Below are 19,529 nucleotides of genomic sequence, written 5' to 3' on the forward strand. Positions count from 1 at the left end.
TCCCATCTCAAGACCCTCACGGCCCCCCTCCTGGACCCCCTGCAGTTTGCATATAGAGCCAACAGGTCTGTAGACGACGCCATCAACATGGCCCTACACTTCATCCTGCAGCATCTGGACTCCCCAGGAACCTACGCCAGGATCCTGTTTGTGGACTTCAGCTCTGCCTTCAACACCATCCTTCCAGACCATCTCCGAGGCAAGCTTTCCCAGATGAATGTGCCTGATCCCATCTGCCGGTGGATCACTGACTTCCTGACGGACAGGAAGCAGCACGTGAGCCTGGGAAAGAATGTCTCGGACTCCCGGACCATCAGCACCGGCTCCCCTCAGGGCTGTGTTCTTTCTCCTCTGCTCTTCTCCCTGTACACCAACTGCTGCACCTCCACCCACCAGTCTGTCAAGCTAATCAAGTTCGCAGACGACACCACCGTCATTGGGCTCATCTCGGACGGGGACGAGTCTGCCTACAGGAGGGAGGTTGAACGTCTGGTGTCCTGGTGCAGCCACAACAACCTGGTGCTGAATGCCCAGAAGACAGTGGAGATTATTGTGGACTTCAGGAAGCACACAGCCCCACTCCCCCCCATCATCCTGACTGACACCCCCATCACCTCTGTGGACTCATTCCGCTTCCTGGGTACCACCATCACACAGGACCTGAAGTGGGAGCCCACCATCACCTCCGTCATTAAGAAAGCCCAGCAGAGGATGTACTTCCTGAGGCAGCTGAAGAAATTCAACCTGCCAACACGGACGATGATGCAATTCTACACTGCAATCATCGAGTCCATCCTCACCTCCTCCATCACCGTGTGGTACGCTGGAGCCACTATCAGGGACAAACAGAGACTGCAGCGTGTTGTGCGCTCTGCTGAGAAGGTGATTGGCTGCAGACTCCCATCTCTGCAGGACCTGTACACCTCCAGGACACTGCGGCGTGCAGCCCGGATCTCAGCTGACCCTTCTCACCCTGGACGCAGTCTGTTTGACCTGCTCCCCTCAGGCAGGAGGCTCCGGTCCATTCGCACCAGAACCTCTCGCCATAAGAACAGTTTCTTCCCCTCTGCTGTTGGACACATGAACAATAACCATATGACTGTTCCCACCATTAACTCATGACCCTACGCTGTGTCACTGCATCATTCTATGTTTGGCACTGATCACCACCTGCACTCATGTATATATCTTTCTACGTAGCACTCATAATTCTTATTCTCATGTATATATCTCATGTATATCGCATGCACATATCTTTCTTTCTACATAGCACTTTAATTCTTATTGTCTGCACTGAAGCACCGCAGCAATTTCCTAATGTTGTAAACCTCAACATCTGGCAATAAACCCATTCTGATTCTGATTCTGATTCTGCTATTATAAAACATTAATTGCACAGGTTTATTAGACAATGTTAATAACTCTGTCAGCTGGATTTTAAGCCCCGTTTGGGCCTGAAATCCTCAACACCCATGTCAACTCCCTTGCTTATACTTTTAATTTCTATAATGTGTAGAAATTAAGGAGAACTTGTGCATAAATTAGGCAGATGTACAGTTTTGAGTAATTACAGTTTAATTATTTTAGCCTGCTGAGAAAATGCAACATTTAGAAAAGACAACTTTGCAAGAAACAGGGCTCAAATTTTTCATATTTGGGTAGAGGAAGAACCTTTTAACTTAAATTCACCAAGTGGCAAGGAAATATGAAGTGGACTAATATGTTAGCTGAGTGGAGATCCATCATGTTACTAAGCCCTGTTACTGTGGTACAGTCCAAACTAGTCCCTGCTGGTCATTCATTCATTACATTATATTGTGCAGTAATAAGTTTTAGATGACAAGACCATTTGCTTTACAGTAAGTTAACACCATGACTTTTCCCAGCTTTTCTTTCAAATTGCAATCAAGTACAAAACTTAGATGTTAGAAATTAAAGGGCAGCATTGTCATCGTTATTGTTATGTAAATATTGAACTTGTTAGACTTAACACTTTATGTCTATAGACATGTAAAAAGGTAGAACTAGCTGCTGTCTTTGACAAACTCTTTGAGCACTGTCTTAACTAAGCAGTTATTATAAGCTCCATATTTTTGTATTTGATGCATTTGTTTGTGGCTGACTGACTGTACCTTAGTGGCTGCATTGCTGAGTAGAAATATGACTCACAGGTTGACTGAAACCATATGTGGCATCTGGCTCACAAGATGCCCCCATTTTTTTTTTTTTTACCTTATTATACTGTGAATGTTTTTCTTCAAAACACGTGGTCCTGAAAATTCTTAAAGTTAATCTATTTAAAGCCTAAATTCCCTGTAACACTGTTTGGTTGTTGCAGTTTCTCTTTGGCCACTGACAACTGAGGGTTTAATTGACAACCTGATCCACTCGTTTCTAGCTTTGAGGGAGAAGAGCTGCTCATGTTCTTTTTTTATTTAACAGGGAAGATGACTTTGAACTTCCTATTTTCAGCTTTAGCCTCGGGTGTATTTCTAGGGGGTAAGAACATACTGCAATGCACTCAGTCACATCTAGAAGATGGCATGTTCAACCATAGTCACAATACATAACAGTGGAACAGCTGGGTTTCAGAAAAGTTCTTCGACTTAGTCACTAATGCAAACTTGGTTACTCTTCCTCTCAGCAGTAGTCTATTTTCAAAGAAGAAGAAAAAGAGTTCTCTTATTTATTATTTCTTGTGTGAATTTGAGCGTTTTGTTGTCGTAGAGTTGCCACAGTGGTGCAGTGGTTGGGACTGCATCAGCAATCTGGTTAAGCAAGAAGGTCTGGGAGTAGGCTATGAGACCCCTGCAATGAAGGGATGTCCAGGGATGTGAATGTTTGTCTTTGCCAGTTTCTAGGTATTGTTGTTTTTTGCTTTTTAATTAATTAAATATGCTGTATATGGGGAATAAATGAGACACTGCAAGAAGTTAATAATAACTCTACTTAAAATCTGCTTAAAAAAACTCCACCTTGATTACTTTGTTCACTGTAACTGTCTTAAGGTTTGAAACTGTAATTGCAGAATTGAGCAAATCTCCTCCCATTTTATCACCATCTATTATGGTTTCACCTCACATATTACCCACTGTCTTGAGGGTTAATTAAACACAAATACGTTTTGATTACTAAAATGTAAAATATTTGCTTGAGTCCCAAGATGACATGTGACATGACATTGGATGCACTTCCCCTCATGGGCAAAAAACTATTACATTTTATGTCGTCTTTTACAGTACAAAAGTCCTACATTTGGATTGTCCAGCATGTTTAAAACGAATGCCAAAATTGCAAATTAGTTTTCTTTATTAGGGGAACTAAATCTCTAAAGGCAGTTTGGTCCTGAGGTAAATAGCATTCACATTTACCCAGGGACGCTGTCATAGCTGAATAATTACCAAAGTTCAATTAAACATGCTAATGGATACTTAATATACTTGTATTTAGCTGTGAAGGAGACAGTAAGGAGCATACAGATAAACCATGACATAAGCTGTTTTCACTCAGGCACTCGCAGCTATGAACTCTTCCTGATAGTACAGAATATAACTGTATGACTGAGCAGAAATTTAGACTAAATTTGGTTGGACATTACATCGTCTTTAGATTGCAAGCGAGAACAGGTGAGCTGAACTCACAGGTAGAAGGTTGATATATATCAAATATTAAAGTACTTTATTTAGTATTTCCAAATATTTCCTGCTTTGAGCTACATCACAAGGACAACTGCAAATGTGTAAATACTAAATGGAATGAAAAAAAAAATTAAAGTAAGAACCTATAAAAAATATATATTAAAGTAAGAACCTATTAAAAAAATGCAAATTATTTTAATAGAAGTGATTTTTCCCTTTAACACGAAGACTCTCTACTGTGAGATATGTGAATTGAAATGGTTCATTCCTTTAATTTAGGTCTATCAACATAAAGCCTATGGCATGTTTCAAAACCTTGCCACTGTGAATCATTCTGAAGCATCAATTAAGCATTTAAATGGGTAATTAACTTGGTGCATTTGGTTAAGCCATGCACTGGAGCTGCAGGCTTTGCGTATCTAAATACACTAATTTATGAATGGGCTTTTCCATTGTCCAAGAAGCATGAACAAAGCGATCCACACACACACACACACACACACACACACACACACACACACACACACACACACACACACACACACACACACACACACACAATCAAGCACACATGCACTCACACGTACTTCCTCCCTCTGAAGTGGTCTACAATAGCCAGTTATGGCATTATGATATAAAATATTCTTAATTTTAATATTTATACATATTTGATATTTAGCCCCACTGTAATTCCAGACTTTTCCCCTTAAACCTCCAATTCTCCATCACTCTGTTTCTCTTCTACCTGCCAATTTGTTTTAATAACACCTCTGGATTTCCTTACTGTTTTACCATCCTCACTCTCTGACTTCCTCTTTTCTTCCTTTGTAATGTCTGTTGTTGTTGGTGCCTCTCTAACCCTTCTGCCCCTTTTCTGCAAAGTTGGATATAAATCATTAGGAGATTATTATTAATTCAGAACCTCATAATTTGGCCGCAGCAGAAGGAGAATGCTTCTGTGAGCAGAGTTTCTGACCTTACAGACACACAAACATTCTGTCCAACTGGCTGGCGGCACCCAGAGCCAAATGAGGACCTCTGAGGTCTCATAGCAGCGTCTTGTAAACTAAACAAAACCCTGCAAAAGCATATTTGTTGATTAAGTCGTTTAGTGTAATGTTGAACTGCTTTCATCCTGTGTTTGCCACTACACTAAACTAACCGTGCCCAAGGGTCTCATAATGTATTCTCCAGGAGAAAAGCTGATTTTTGTAGACCTGAAAAACATCTCATTTGGAACGCTCTGCAGAGTTAAGTAAAAAGACGAAAAATATAATAGCATAAAAATATGAGTTGGTAACCACCCCAGGAGTAAATTTAACAACAGCAGAGAAAAATAAATGCAGGAAAAAACAGGAAAAAAACACTACACTATACAAGAAACAAAACAAAATTGCTGAATCAAATAATCTACAATCAATTATTGCAGTGATATACATAAATATTTTTGCAAGTACTTCCACAAGACTGTAATCCAACTGGAGGTCATCACTATTGTAGCATTGCCAATCGTTGCCTTTGGCAATGTTGCATTCTCAATATTGGCCTATCTTCATTATCTAGTGAATATAGGCCAGCAAAATAAATTAACATACAAAGTCAATAATGTGATCAATGCTTTATCATTTCTTTCTACATGGAGAAATAATATTCTCTATTTCAAAGAAAGAAAAGCCTCATGTGGACAGCCTGTGAAGTAAATCTGCCAGTGCTTTAGGAACATTGCGTGACTTTAGGTGACTTAACAGTTTCAGCCACCCAACCCGTCCTTCTGCTAATATGTTAGAAGCAACAAAGTAATGGGTATGACTGGCAGCTGACAGAGAGTAGCCAATCAATCATAATCTTGTTAAAAAGTCCACTAATTAATCAACTCGTTTATCACACTGACACCCCTCATTAACATGTTGATTAACCTTTTCAACTAATTAGGATCAATTAAACCAATTATAGGTAAATCTCAAGTGGAGTGGTCAGGTTGTCAATCAGTCAGTCAAGTAATATGGAAAGAAAACCGATGGATAAGAACGGAAAGAGAAGAGAAGATTCAGGAAGAAACGTGGCAAAAGAGATGTTTTACAGAGAAAGGGGTGATAATTACTTGTACTTACTCTATTTAATACCTTGTTATACAATACTTTTATAATTTAAGAATTTTTAGTTAAATCTTAATGTCTGTTTAAATATACCATCGTCTTTTCTCTTTTTGGCATTTAACCATGTTTGAATTGTTGACTGAGAGGAGGGGCGGGGGGTCGGGGGATAACCACGATGACCCACAGTTTGTACAAAATCACAAACATGCCCCCACCTCTGTCCCACAGTATTAACCATTTTAAAACTCAAATACAAGCCACATTTGCAGTAAAGTATCATCTGGGGTCATATGCAACTTAATGAGCTCATCATACCCACAGATTGCGGATTAATTGATAATTCAGTTTCACTTTACTCGGTTTAGTTGGCCAGCTGTTAGTTGGGTCTTGCAAATCTTGCAAGTGACCAATACACTACATCAGCCATTCCGTTCAAGTCAAAGGTGCTGCAGTCCCCTTAAAAACCAGAAACTCCCATGAGGCCCACTCAATCCTAAATTAAATCTTCACTCTAATCAAAACATAAGAGAACGTGATGGATTTTCTTTGAAAATTGCATTAAAACTGTAATAATGTAATAATAACTTCATAATAAGCAATAGTAATGTGTAGTAACAAAATAACCACCTATTATAAATGTTACTACATTTTTTATATAAATAAATAATGTATACAAATATGTCACTTAAAATAGATGTGAGTAATTTCAAACTGAACTACTTACTTAATTACTGCGACACAGCTGCAGTACTGTTACAGCCCACCAGGGGGCCCCATCCCACACTTTGGGAATCACTGCACTACAAAATTCATGCGGTTGTCAGAAATTTAAAAACATTTGTTTTCTTAGATTTAATGTCCAAAAGTAAAGTAGTAAATTATTCACTCCCTTGGCATTAAAAGCTAAAATGAATTACGATCCTATATTAATTTTGAAGAAAACACAGTAAAATCCATTCAGCAGCCACCTGTATGCACAGACATGCATCTATTTTATATTAATCATGCTTTGAGCTGATTTGATTAATGTAACATTACAACATTTTAACCAAGAGTGCTACACTGCCCATGTGGAAAAGAAATAGTAAAAACATATATGATTTACTCATGAAAATGGCCACTTTCATGAGTAAATCATATATAAATCATATAAGGCTTACATGATTTACTCATGAAAGTGGCCACTTTCTCATTACTTTCATATATTTTTTTAGTAAGTATCCAAAACATACAAGTTTCATTATATAATTTTTCAAGGGATCTTATATGTGTTTTCACTCTTGTATGCTTTTCATACAAGTTACACACAAGACAGATACAAACTTTATAAGATTTATATATATCTTTTCCATATGGGTGGGCTGGCTTATGCCACTCTCCAAACACTTTGCTAAACGTCATGCCAGGAAGCGTGCACAGGGAGAGCAGAACAAACTCTACATTATCCAAAGACAGACAAATACTCGTTCAAAATCATTCAGAAGGTCACCGGGCTGCTATTCGGAGAAACTGCTGTGTTTATCACTGTGTCTGAAAAAAACACAGTTGACTGTGGAAAAATGGTGACAAAAATGGTGGGAGGGGAGCGAGGCAGACACATTCGCATTGTGTCATTGAGTGCGTACGAGTGTGTCAATTCAGACACATGCTGATTTTTTTTTTTGTTACTTCTCGCGGCATGATCATCAACACAGTTTCTCCTCTACAAACAAACTCTACAAACACGATCCAGTTAGTATACGGAGCAAGCGCTACTCCTGAGAGCTGGCATTTTGGTTAGGCGCACACCTTCTCTTTTCTTGCCTGAGTGTGCTTGGTATTTTGGGGGCTTGTTCTCAACTTGTGCTGAGGAAAGACGCGAGTAGGCAGTGTGTCAGTAATAATCCGGTGTCAAGCATGACCAATATTTATGCGTGTGCTGGCTGCCCACTCAGATCAGGGCAATGACGCACGGACAAACTATAATGCCACCGTGCGATTAGCTTAAAGTAGTTAAACTTTGCACATAAAACATGTAAATACAACAAAATATGTAAATATCACAAAATATAATTACGTTTCTCAACATTATGGTTGAAATGCATTATTATTAAATTGAAACCAAACTAAAACAAGTACTGTTTTGTAATTGTACCACATGTGCACAAAAAAAAAAGATAAAATACCAAAGTCTGTGTATCTTTTGATGTCGAATGGACTCTTTTGAAAACGGACTAGCAATTTGAATGCACAAAACACCTTTTTTTTTTTTTTGTAAAAGTAGTAGAGGCAATCCAAGACTACAACAGAAGGCTGGAAAGTAAGGAAAGCAATTTTACATTTAGAAAAAGAAAAGAAAAAACACTATCTCCTCCAACCTATGTGTGCAGTTGTTCCACACATTCGACTCTCATTATCACTGTTGGGGGACATGGACTATGCCAAATGAATTTCCAAGTGCTTTCCACCAGTTAGGGTTTTTGTGTCAAAGAAATCTAGCTGTGCACTTATCTTGAATAGTTACCCAAGAGGGGAAAAAACAGAAAAGAGCAAGTGATACAGGGAAGAGTGAGAGAAAGGCAGTAAGATTGAGACAGTGAGAGAAAATGTAACAGAGAAAAGGCGAGACGTTTGGAGTCAACAAACATAATTAGAGGGAATCTGAGGGAGGGATGATGGGGACCAACTGTCAGAGAGAAACACAAACACAAAAATGCCAAAAAAAAAAAAGGCAAAAGAGGCCAAATCAGAACCTTGAAAATAGCTGTTATTAAAGGCAGAGATATGCACACACTGTACATCCTATTTCATTTTTCAGAAATGAACACGCTGTGCATATACTGTATCTCCATGTGCGTGCGTGTGTGCGTGCAAGTGTGCATTTAAATAATCATCTCCGTGAAGATAATCAGATTTCACCCGTCTTACCTTGATAATGTGCGCTGAATCCACGGTAACGGTGGTTGCCATCAGTCACGAAATGCAGCCGAAGCCAGTTTTTGTTGCTGACGATAGGAGAAGGGACGTTAGTGCCCGACAACCTAAAAAGGAAGACAGAATGAAAATGCTTAATGAAATAAAACATGGATCCATACAAAGACACATTTATAATACCTTAGCCTTCACCTAATCCTATAATACACAGAATGATTGTATGACTGAAATTTAAATGGTCATTTTTTTAGGGAAGAAGTGCAGACACGTGCTTAGCAGTGCATGCACTCTACACAGGAGTTGACTAGGATCAAACCTCTAAGCCTGCGGTCAGTGGAAAACCCACTTTATCACCTGAGCCACGCCTGCTATAGGTTAAACACCATGCTTCACCTGGTTTAGCTTTGTGCCCCCATATTTTGCTGCAGTATAACTGTAATACCAGTGCTTGGCTTTAAGAAAAGGACAAATGTCTGGCCACAGCTGTAGGGTACGAAACCTAATATTTGCCAAGTCTAGTCCACTGTTGGAGCGGATTTGAAAACACAGCCCTTCTCCTCCCCATTCTCCCGGCACGAACACCAAACACAGCTTATGCAGAAGATCAGATCAGCTTGATGCTGGACTTAGTGAGCTTTATACTCGCTCATCTGAAAGAACCTGTAATTGTCTACAGTCCCCTGGAAAAACCTGGAAACAGAGCATACCTGAGACACAGAGATCACTGTGATTTCTGTTTAGTCCAATAACACGAATAGATTACTGCTTCCACCGGCTTTCTTTTCTTTTCTTTTTCTGTAAATGCATGCATATATTTGCTGCATTTATCTGATACTGATTATGGCAATTAGTGGAAATGTAGCGTTATGTTGCTATTCAGTGAGTTTAAACGCAATAAACTTGGGCGGATGACACATTATTGGAATTGGCACTCTACATCAAAGCTTTACAACTTCTCATTTTGTTAAAGAAAGACCGTTAAGATCTTAAGAATAAAGCTTTTAAGATGTGGTTATATTGTGAGTGGTTGAATGCGATAATATGAGGCATTTCACTCCAAATATTATGTTTCCAGTATAATATTAAGGGAACAGAAAATACATGCAGTCTGCAACTTCAATTGCAGTGAATGGAAACTGGATGGCCAGTCAGCTCCAAAATAGAAAATCTCATCTGAGAGGATGGAGCTCTGATCTCCAAATAAACACTGCTGCACACCCAAAGCTGATCCAAAACCAGACTGATGATAGTTTCAGAAGGCTGTAAAACCTTCACATTTTTAGTAAATTAACAATTAGCTAATAACCGAAGGAACTGTGCTTTAGACTGCACTTCCACAGGATCACGAATATTCTAAAATTCATTCAGTGTTTATAAAGGTCGTGTATGTGTTGCTGCTGTCTTGGATTAAGTGAGAACAAAGCCTATGGTGAGTGTAATGATGCAGAATGAATTACACACAGTCTCTTGCAGAATTTAAAGGGTACCGCGCTCGCTCTTAATTAACTGTTCACTGTCTAATTCCCAGGAGGTAGCTGGTGGATATAATGTATGAAAGTCTTGAATCACCCCTAATTTTTTATATTATGCTTCCAAGGATGCAGACGTTCTTGTATTTTCTTGCATAAATGGTCCTGAGCAATAATTCTCCAGACTTTCTGAAGGTCTTTTCTTTCTTTGGACATTGGCTGCTTTTTCACTCATTTTCAGTTCCGTCCTGTAGCTGACCATTTTCAGAAGAATATTTCATGTTGCTTGTTAAGCCATCTTAACACTGGCCTATAAATTATTCATCATTCAAGCTTAAAAAAAAGCAATATACAATTTATATGATATTTTTGTGCACTACGTTAACAGCAGCCAGTTCAAAAACACGTCATGTGTTCTCATTTCGTTCATTCAATATGTATAAAATGTATAAAAATGTACAAACACAGAGTTATCACAAGTGGCTCATGGAGTGATGAATCCAAATTTAAAGTTTTCGTTTTAAACTGTCATCCGTATGTACAGATGAAGTCAAGTGAGGCAACAGTGAGTGTCTACAGCCATCTGTAAAAGACGATGAAGGCTCTGTCATGGTTTGGGGCTGCATTTCAAACAGTGGTGTTGGCGATCTTGCCAAAATGGATGAAATTATGAATAGATCAGATTTTGATCCCGCCCTGCGATATCTTGAAAGTGTCTGATTGGCAACAGCTTCCCAAACACGCTGTCAGTCAAGCAAAAACATGCCTGGCTAGAAGAAACTCACAATGGAAATGCTATCAGTTATGGACCAGCCTCCGCAGAGCTCGAATCTCAACATTATTGAAGCAGTGACAAAGAATGGAATAAAGTCATCCAAAGAAGAGCTTGGAACATCTTTCAAGAAGCCTGAAGGATTATTCATAAGGACTGCTTAAAGAAATAGTAAGAAAACGTAAACAGTTGAGTTCAGGCTGTGTAGAAGCAAGCATAGCAAGTACAGACTTGTTAGAATGGTACAAATGTTGTTTTTGCCTAATACACTTTGTTTCCATCTATGCATGTACAGGTTTTATTAAATGATTGCACCTGTTTCCGATTTTTTTTTCAGCAAAATATAAATAAAGGGTGAGAATGTAATTCAAAAAGTCAGTCATCATGACACTTCCTGAAACTGAAGTTGGTAGTTGCTATTGTACTGGTTCTGCACATTGATTGCTATAAGGATGGCAATTATTTGTCTTTTTTTCCTCCTAAGATTTATATACAGTCTACCTAACTGACTCATAGTATATGCAAATTCAGATCGTCAAATGTCAGACTTCAATGAACCACTTTTAAAAATATTAGCTTTTTTGCATTTAAGCAAGCTGAATCAAGGCTTTCAGGGTACATAGCGCTACCAGATGGGACCCAATTTGCAACACTTTCATCAAGTGGTGAGAATAAGACCACTTAATTGGTTGAGAAGGTGAAGAAGGCTCTTGTGGTTGGCAAAGTGAAGTGTGTTAGGTCACTACTGCATTAGAGGAACTGAATGCTTTTGCAGTTCAGAATAAAACACCCTTGATTCTGTATGGCTTTAAATATCTAAACCTCAAATAAAATCTCTGCTGGCAATTAACCACCTTCGATGCACCAGTTCTTTGATTTATGGCGCTTTCATCTTGTAGTGTCAAGCAACAGGTGCTGTCTTTCTTTCATTGCATTTTCATTTTTTGAGATATTTTTAGTACTATCACCTTGGCTGTTAGATTTAAGACACAGGTATACACACACACACACACACACACACACACACACACACACACACACACACACACACACACACACACACACACACACACACACACACACACACACACACACACACACACACACACACACACACGAATGGTCTTGAAAGAGAAGTGGACCGTCCTCTCTCATGTTCACTTGTCCCCTTCTGGAAACCGACGCACTCCATTAATGTCAACACACACACACACAAAGGCATGAATAGGAGCATTATATTGTATGCACTATTATCCAGTGCCAATACACTCTAATAACAGTGGTAAAAAGTGGAACACAAGAGTGCTGAGCAGGTGCTTTAGAAGGTGTATCTCTGCGTGTGTGTGTGTGTGTGTGTGTGTGTGTGTGTGTGTGTGTGTGTGTGTGTGTGTGTGTGTGTGTGTGTGTGTGTGTGTGTTAACAAAGAGAGGGTGACCTTGTGCCCTAGATCAGTAGGATTCCATGATGTTGGCTATTAGTCACATACACACAAAAAGGTGGTCTACAAAGCCACGTGTGAAGTACCAGCTTTTCATGCATGCTGGCACAACGATACAGTAACAGAGCTGAGGAGGATGTTAACAGTGGTCCCAGTCCTCCAGATAATCAAGCCCTACACAAACGTTTCACCGAAAAGTCAAAACCATGACAAAACCCACGACTCGTCTTTAGATTTCATCATCAACATGTGGTGTGACCCTTACATAGCTCTGATCCACACATCCCTGATTTAGTCTGGCCTTAGATGACTAGAAGAGCAGCTAAAAGTTAAACCCACTTGGACCAAGTTAAAAGCAGCCTGTTCAGACTGTAACCTCTGAGGGGTGGGATAGTCTCCAGGCCCTGTGTAATCGTGTGGGTAGATGGATTTTTTTTTTCTTTTGAATGCAACCTCACTTTACATTTAGTAGCACATTTAGACAGTAATGTTTAATATGTCCGCAGCTAAATGGACTTCACTTCAGGGAAAAGTAACTCCTGCTACTACTGCACGTTATTTAAACTATGCATGTGAGGACTTTGCTTGGATGCATCTGTTTTACACTTGCTGAATTGCATATCTCATGCTTTTGATTCTTTTCTGCAACTGTTCATGCATCCTAGTCAGCTGCAAAGATTTGTGACTTCTCTAAGAGCCGCCACTGCAACTAATGCTTACTCGTGATATCTTTTCAGCATCTCTGACAAGACATACAGACATGCCCTTAGTAGGTTGTTACCACCTCATTAAATAGTTGTGCTGGCATAGCTCATGCATATATTAAGGTTTCTAGAAATAGATATAAAGTATAGGTTAAGCAGTGGTAAGATTGGTGGCAACTAATATCCCTGATCCTCAGGAGAGTTTTGTCTTTTAATCTGAATTGTGTAGGTTATCTTAGTTAGGCTTTGGGAAGGACGTGTTGCTTGGGTAAAATTTTACAGACAAAACATTACTTTTGGTGCCTGATGTGGTATCTTGTAGTGGAATTATGCACTATGAGACTTTTTTAGCTTTTATCCATAAAACCAGAGGAGGATATGTGGTGTAGCATAAATTAGGACTTTTTGTTAATCAGTAATTCTTCTTTAAACCTTGTACCCTAATAGTGGTTGGAGCGTTAATATTATTGAAAGCATTACAGCATATAGGTTACTTTTTATTATTAATAAATAATACTTGTATGTATTCTTAGTTATTATTTATTAAATAAATATAGTTATATGGTCACTGGACACTGTGAACATCCACGGTCACCACTTCATGCATAATAGACCTTCCATGTGTATGGACATGTGCAGGTATATATGTATGTATATGTATACATATGTATATTTAGTGTGTACATGTGTGTGTGTACATGTCTATAAATAGGAATAGTAGTGGTACAATAGTTATGTCAAGCTATATAGTTTATGTCTTCCATATTTCCAACCATATCCATAATCACATACTGCGTATATACTACCATTGAATATAGTGTATTATCTTATTTTTTTTTCATTGATTGTACTTATTTGTATTTTTGTATTTCCTTCTGATATCGGTACCTGAGCTGATGTAACGCAAAATTTCCCCGTTGTGGGATCAATAAAGTTTTATCTTATCTTATCTTATCTTATTTGACCATAAGAACTCTTCACACTCCTCTATGTGTCCTCTTCATGTTTACAGCTGTTTACAGCTTTTCGGTCTCTTGTTCCCATGACATCATAGCGCAGTGTGTGTATTCTCATTGTTTCATATTAAAACAGGAATTGAATTAGAGCAAGCCCATGTGTGTGACATTAAACCATTTAATCAAATGCTCAAGAGTCACTTAACAACTCCAAGCTGAGATTAAGCCATAATTAGAAAAACTCTTTCTGCAGCAGTGAATGGGATCTTAAAAAGGTCATTGTATCCCCACAACAGCAGGAAGCACCTCCTCCTACCAGTGCTTTTGAGATGCATTACTGCTGCTCCATAGGTCCCGAGCATGACTGTATGTGAAAAATGACCATGTGTGCTCACCAACTACTTACATGCATAATTAAAGGTTAAGACATAGCTTGTAGCAAAAGCCTAACACATGAATAAATAAATATATGAAACACGTCAGCTGAGAAGCTAGCTGATCTGATCTTCCCCATGTGGACAATTTGTAATGCATTATTAAACCATTCATCTATCGAGATGGATTATGTCTGTGACTATTAAGTGTTCTCCCAAGATATCTGCTATAAAAGTACTTCAGAGCAGCCCTGAGTTATTACAGACCACCTTCTTTAAATATCGCGGTCTGACAGGGTATCCCAGTCAGTGATTTGACAGTGATGTGGGAGTAAAATCCACAGGATAAATACAGGCTTGTTACAAAGGTCTACTGCCATTTTCAAAAGCATAAGAGTAGTTGTGTGATAACATTTTAAGTTGCATAAAGATCAAAAGGCATCACCAAATCTTTTCATTTATGAAACAGACATATAGAAACACAGTTAAAGAAGTCTAAACCCGCACACTCACTATTGTATAAAGGTCAGAACGCAGATTACTGTGACAAATGTTTCCAAACACTGGATGTTAAACTCAAAGAGTTAGTGTGAGATAGTCCCTTATTTCTCTTTTAAAATCAAGTCGTCTGTGAAAGAAAATCGGTAACTTAAAAGAATTACTCCTTCTGCCTGCTAGTAGTATTTTATTCATGTATGACATTTCTGTGTAAGCAATAACAGATCAAAAATGTAGCAGCATGTTTTACAATTAGTCCTATATATTATTGGTCAAAAACATAATATAATTGTGCGTATAATTTGTTGATATCTCATTTCTTTACATTGATAAACTTAGAGTGTAGGTTGCTTTGGCAGTATACTGTTGTTGGGGTCCTTATCAATTTGCACTGTTAACTGCTGTCTTTACAGAGTATAACCCTGCACCCTGCTACTTCTATCAGCAGTCAACAGGTAAGCATAGATTCCCATACCATGAAATCTCCTCTGTCATGACTGACAGTTATGTTTCAGATCATGAGCTCTTTCGGTGCTTCTCTATATGTTTTTCTGTCCATCAGTCTAATAGAAGTTAATTTATGTTTTATCTGTCCAAACATTTTTTGGTGTGTTTAAGTGTGCAAGCTACTTTTACACATCTTCCAGTAAATTCTAATCATGTTCTTGAGCGTAATGAGTGGTTTGCACCTCGTTGTAAATCACAGTTAACCCTTTCATGAATTATGACAACCTCAATCAGGATTTTTTTTCTTAAGTATTTTTATTCATATTTAGGCATGGAAAAAAAAGATATCTGAATTTAATTTTTTTTAAACATGTACTTTTCAAAGAGTTTTTTTTACATGTCTGCTCGGACACTTCCTATCCATCAGTGTCCAATGCTGTGGTTTATGTGCAAGTATACCATCAACACTGACACAAATACAAGACCGGACTTTTTCTGTTGGAGCAGGTGAAGGATTATGACATGCCTACCTTCTCAAGAGTGTTTTTAACTTGGTTAGGTATTATATTAAATACAGCAACAAAAAAACAATGTCAACACTTTGAACTTCAGATATTAAGACTGCTTCATTTGTTGTGAGATCCCAAGGCAACAGGGTTCACCCGGCCATAAAAGCGCTCTGAAAACCTCTGAAAATTGAGGAGTATGCATAAAACTAGCTGTAATTCATAAAAATATAATGCAAAATGTTTGTTAAAAAAACCTTGAAATAAAGCTAAAGCTCTAAATGTCAATTATATATTGATTGTATGATTTAAAATCCACTAACTATGTAACCCAAAAAATATGGCACTAACTATATTTGATTTTGAAAGTGATCTATCTTGCCAAGTAGGCATACTAAAAAAAAATAGGACACATGTTTGTGTTTGAGCTCTAATCACTGTAGGTACAAATTTTTAAAAAGAAAAAAATATACTGGGATAGTAAGAGTCAGTATGTGACCGCTTATGCAGTTTTGAGTGTGTGTGTGTGTGTGTGTGTCTGCAAGAGAGAAAATATCAAGTGGAGAGTTGCCAGAGGGAGCGAGAGAACATAATTGATTAAATACACCAGACCAAAAGAGCATCTCTCCCTCTCTACATCTCAGGGTCTACCATCGTCCCATCCATCCTCTGTGCCTCCTTCCTCAACAAAAACACCAACCAGCTATTCCGCTCACAGTATGGCAATGAAAGAGAGGGAGAGGGAGGAAATAAAGAAGCACTGGGTGGAAAGAGGGCGGAAAGAGGCTAAGATCGATGGCCAAAAGACAGAAAGACAGTGAGTCAGAGAGAGGGAGTGGAAGAGAGAGGGAGACAGCGAGAACAATAGAAGAAGGGAGGAGAGGGAGAAGGAACCCACAGGCTCACAAATGAATGATGTTAGATTTAAAATGATTCATCTTCACATTTAAAAGTAATCACAAAAAAAAGAATTTATGTAGAGCAGATCATAAGGGTAATGTAGAATAAAGTAGAAAACAAATAAAAAATACAAATACAACAAATACTTATTTGTTACTAATATTATAAATAACATAAAATACTTATTTTTCTGCCATGTGAAACACACACTTTAATCAAATAAAGAGTGGGATACTTCTGCACTTCAGAGGTTCATTTTGGAAATTGCAGCTACTAATCTACACCAAGTGAACCTGTTTTCAGACTACCCAAAAAAGTGTGAAGTGCAAAATAGAGCAACATTGTTTTCATTTGCACATATTTGCCATGCTCAATCATAAGAATTAAGACCTTTCTTTTATTCATTTTCTTTCAAATACACTGTTAAATTGAGCTACTTTGTTGCTACCTGTTGTGATGTACTGTACTGACACAAAGTTTAATATGGAGACGAGATTTTAATAGATTGAAATAAAATTAATCCTTAACTAATGGACCCTTTCACTGTAGGGTTTATTTCAGCTACTCTGGGACAGAATTGAGTTTTATATATACATTGGCACCTTAATGTGTGATGTAACTAACACACATTGAAAGATCATTGGCCATTTAAGTTACAGTTTGTGTTTCCATATACAATATATGTGCTTGTACCCATGTGAGTGTGATTATTGATCAGATAGAAGGGGAGTGCTACTTAATCAGACTAGCCGTCTCAATAGGCTCCCCCAATTAGGACACACGAAATCTCAAATACATATGAGCTTTCTGGGAGAGTGAAAATGCACTTTCACACATATAATGCAGAAATTTGGAGATGGATGGGATTTTGGCGAAGTCATCATCAATCAGCGCACAGATGCAGAGAAGTTCTCGTTGTGCACAAGATTGTTTATATACATTGTGTATTTATGCTTCTGTGCATGCGCGTGTGTGGGTGTGTAGGGGTTCGTGCTTGCGCGAGCACGCCTGCTGTGTCGCTCTCCATCACTTTCAAGTGGGCAGAGAGTAATCAGTGTTCACAACAGGACCCTGCTCTGTCTCTCCCTCCCTTTCCTTTATCTCATCTAAATTTTTCTCCTCCTCCTTGCTCCCCACTTCACGGAGCAGCAAGGTGTTTGTTAAATTGGCTCGTTCAAGTAAAGAGTGGAGGGCTGAAAAAAAAAAAACCAGAGAGTGGGTGGCTCTGCACCATATTGCAAAATCCACTGTTAGTTTAATTATTTATCCATTTAGCAAGTAGGAGCTAAACTGTGAGAGTGTTAAAGTGATAAAATCACTTGTTGAGAACACTTTTGAGGATGGTTTCATTGCTTGGTTTATGCCCCTTATCTCCTGAAAGAGGATTTTAATACAGCAGCATGTAATTATTATGCTCCAAATTTGTGGCACCAATTTGGGTGAGCTACTTCAGTCAGCATCGACTTTGGAGCTGAGGAAAAGCCTCGACCTTAGCGCCATCAAACCAATTTTGGATAAACCGGAACATCGATGACAAGCCACGTGTCAGCACTCAAAAGCGGCAGCAGCACTTTCTTGCAGCCAGGCTCATAAATCTTGTGAAAAGCCTTCCCGAAAGTGGTGTAATAACAGATTAATGACTATAAAATTTTCAAATATAGAGCCGGTATCCATGTGTCGACACGCTTCTGTCATGTACTGCACCTCAAAAGTACCCCTAAATACACAAACAAATGTCTTTGTACTTCTCAAAATTATGTAAATAATTATATTAAGTGACTGACAGAGCCACTTATAACAGTTGATAACCACCTGACTGCAAACTACATATAATCTTACCTAAACAATTTTATCTTTGTTGGCACAAATAGCTGAGATTTGTTTCGAGTAAAGCGCAGGGTGTAAAATAGTTTATACCATCTGCCGGATAAGTTATGCCTGTGTTGGCAGTGTGAGCAGGCTGCAAATCTAGGTAGCTTCTTTTGTTTGTTGATGTGGTTTAAAACACAAAATCAAACACAGTGCTACCCCAAATAAAATGAGTGAAGATTTGGGGGTTTTTGTTGTTTTTTGTTCTGTGTAACTGCCGTCTGCCGTTTTTAAAAAAAACATGATCACTTCATCTATTTTTCCCCCTCTGTTTGTCTTACCATGTTGGATATGTAGCCCTTGTATCTACAACTTAAAAACTGAATCCACCAGGCATTTTAAAAGGACAACTAGGAAATGGATGAAAAGCCCGGAATACCCATTAAATTAAATAAAATTAATTTCTTTATCATCCCCCTCCTTCTACCCTCTGCTCTTCTGTCCCTCGCCTCTTTTCTTCCTCTTGTTCTCACCAGAGTTTGTGTCATTTTGTGTGTTCCCTCCTTTCTTTAAGCCCAGACTTTTCCCAGAGGCCATTGCAATCTTGGGCTTCTGCCTCTTTTCAAACTCTGTGTGTGCTTGTGTGTGTGTGTGTGTGTGTGTGCGTGTGTGTGTGTGTGTGTGTGTAGCCTGCGGGACACCACAGTAATCAGAGCAGAGACACACAATGAGAAAAAGGGGGACAGAGACAAGGAGTTGGTGTCATTATCTTATTATAATTTTAGCTCTGAAACTACTAGTGGCTATTCAGCCGCTGACTATCCAGCGCACAGCACTTCCAGACACACACGCCAAGCTACAGCAATGAATAACACTGATCGTATCGCTAATGTTTCTTGAAATGACATTCATCTGGATGTTTTTTGACTACAAACTACAAAATGAAGCATTACTGTGGGCTAATCACACCTCTCCACAGTGTTGGACCGGTCCTCTGTTCACTTTGCCC

At 38.7% G+C, this 19,529-nt stretch overlaps 1 protein-coding gene across 1 annotated transcript in view; it reads right to left on the reverse strand.

The window, feature by feature from the left end:
- The window catches only part of csmd3b (CUB and Sushi multiple domains 3b), a 416,246-nt gene that overhangs the window by 154,725 nt on the left and 241,992 nt on the right, over positions 1–19,529 (reverse strand). The window contains exon 6 of the mRNA XM_080862956.1: positions 8,642–8,754. Within this exon, the coding sequence (XP_080719082.1) occupies positions 8,642–8,754 (113 nt within the window). The remainder of the gene's footprint in view (positions 1–8,641; positions 8,755–19,529) is intronic.

Source organism: Rhamphochromis sp. 'chilingali' (assembly GCF_963969265.1).
Source record: "Rhamphochromis sp. 'chilingali' genome assembly, chromosome: 17".
NCBI classification, from domain to species: domain Eukaryota; kingdom Metazoa; phylum Chordata; class Actinopteri; order Cichliformes; family Cichlidae; genus Rhamphochromis; species Rhamphochromis sp. 'chilingali'.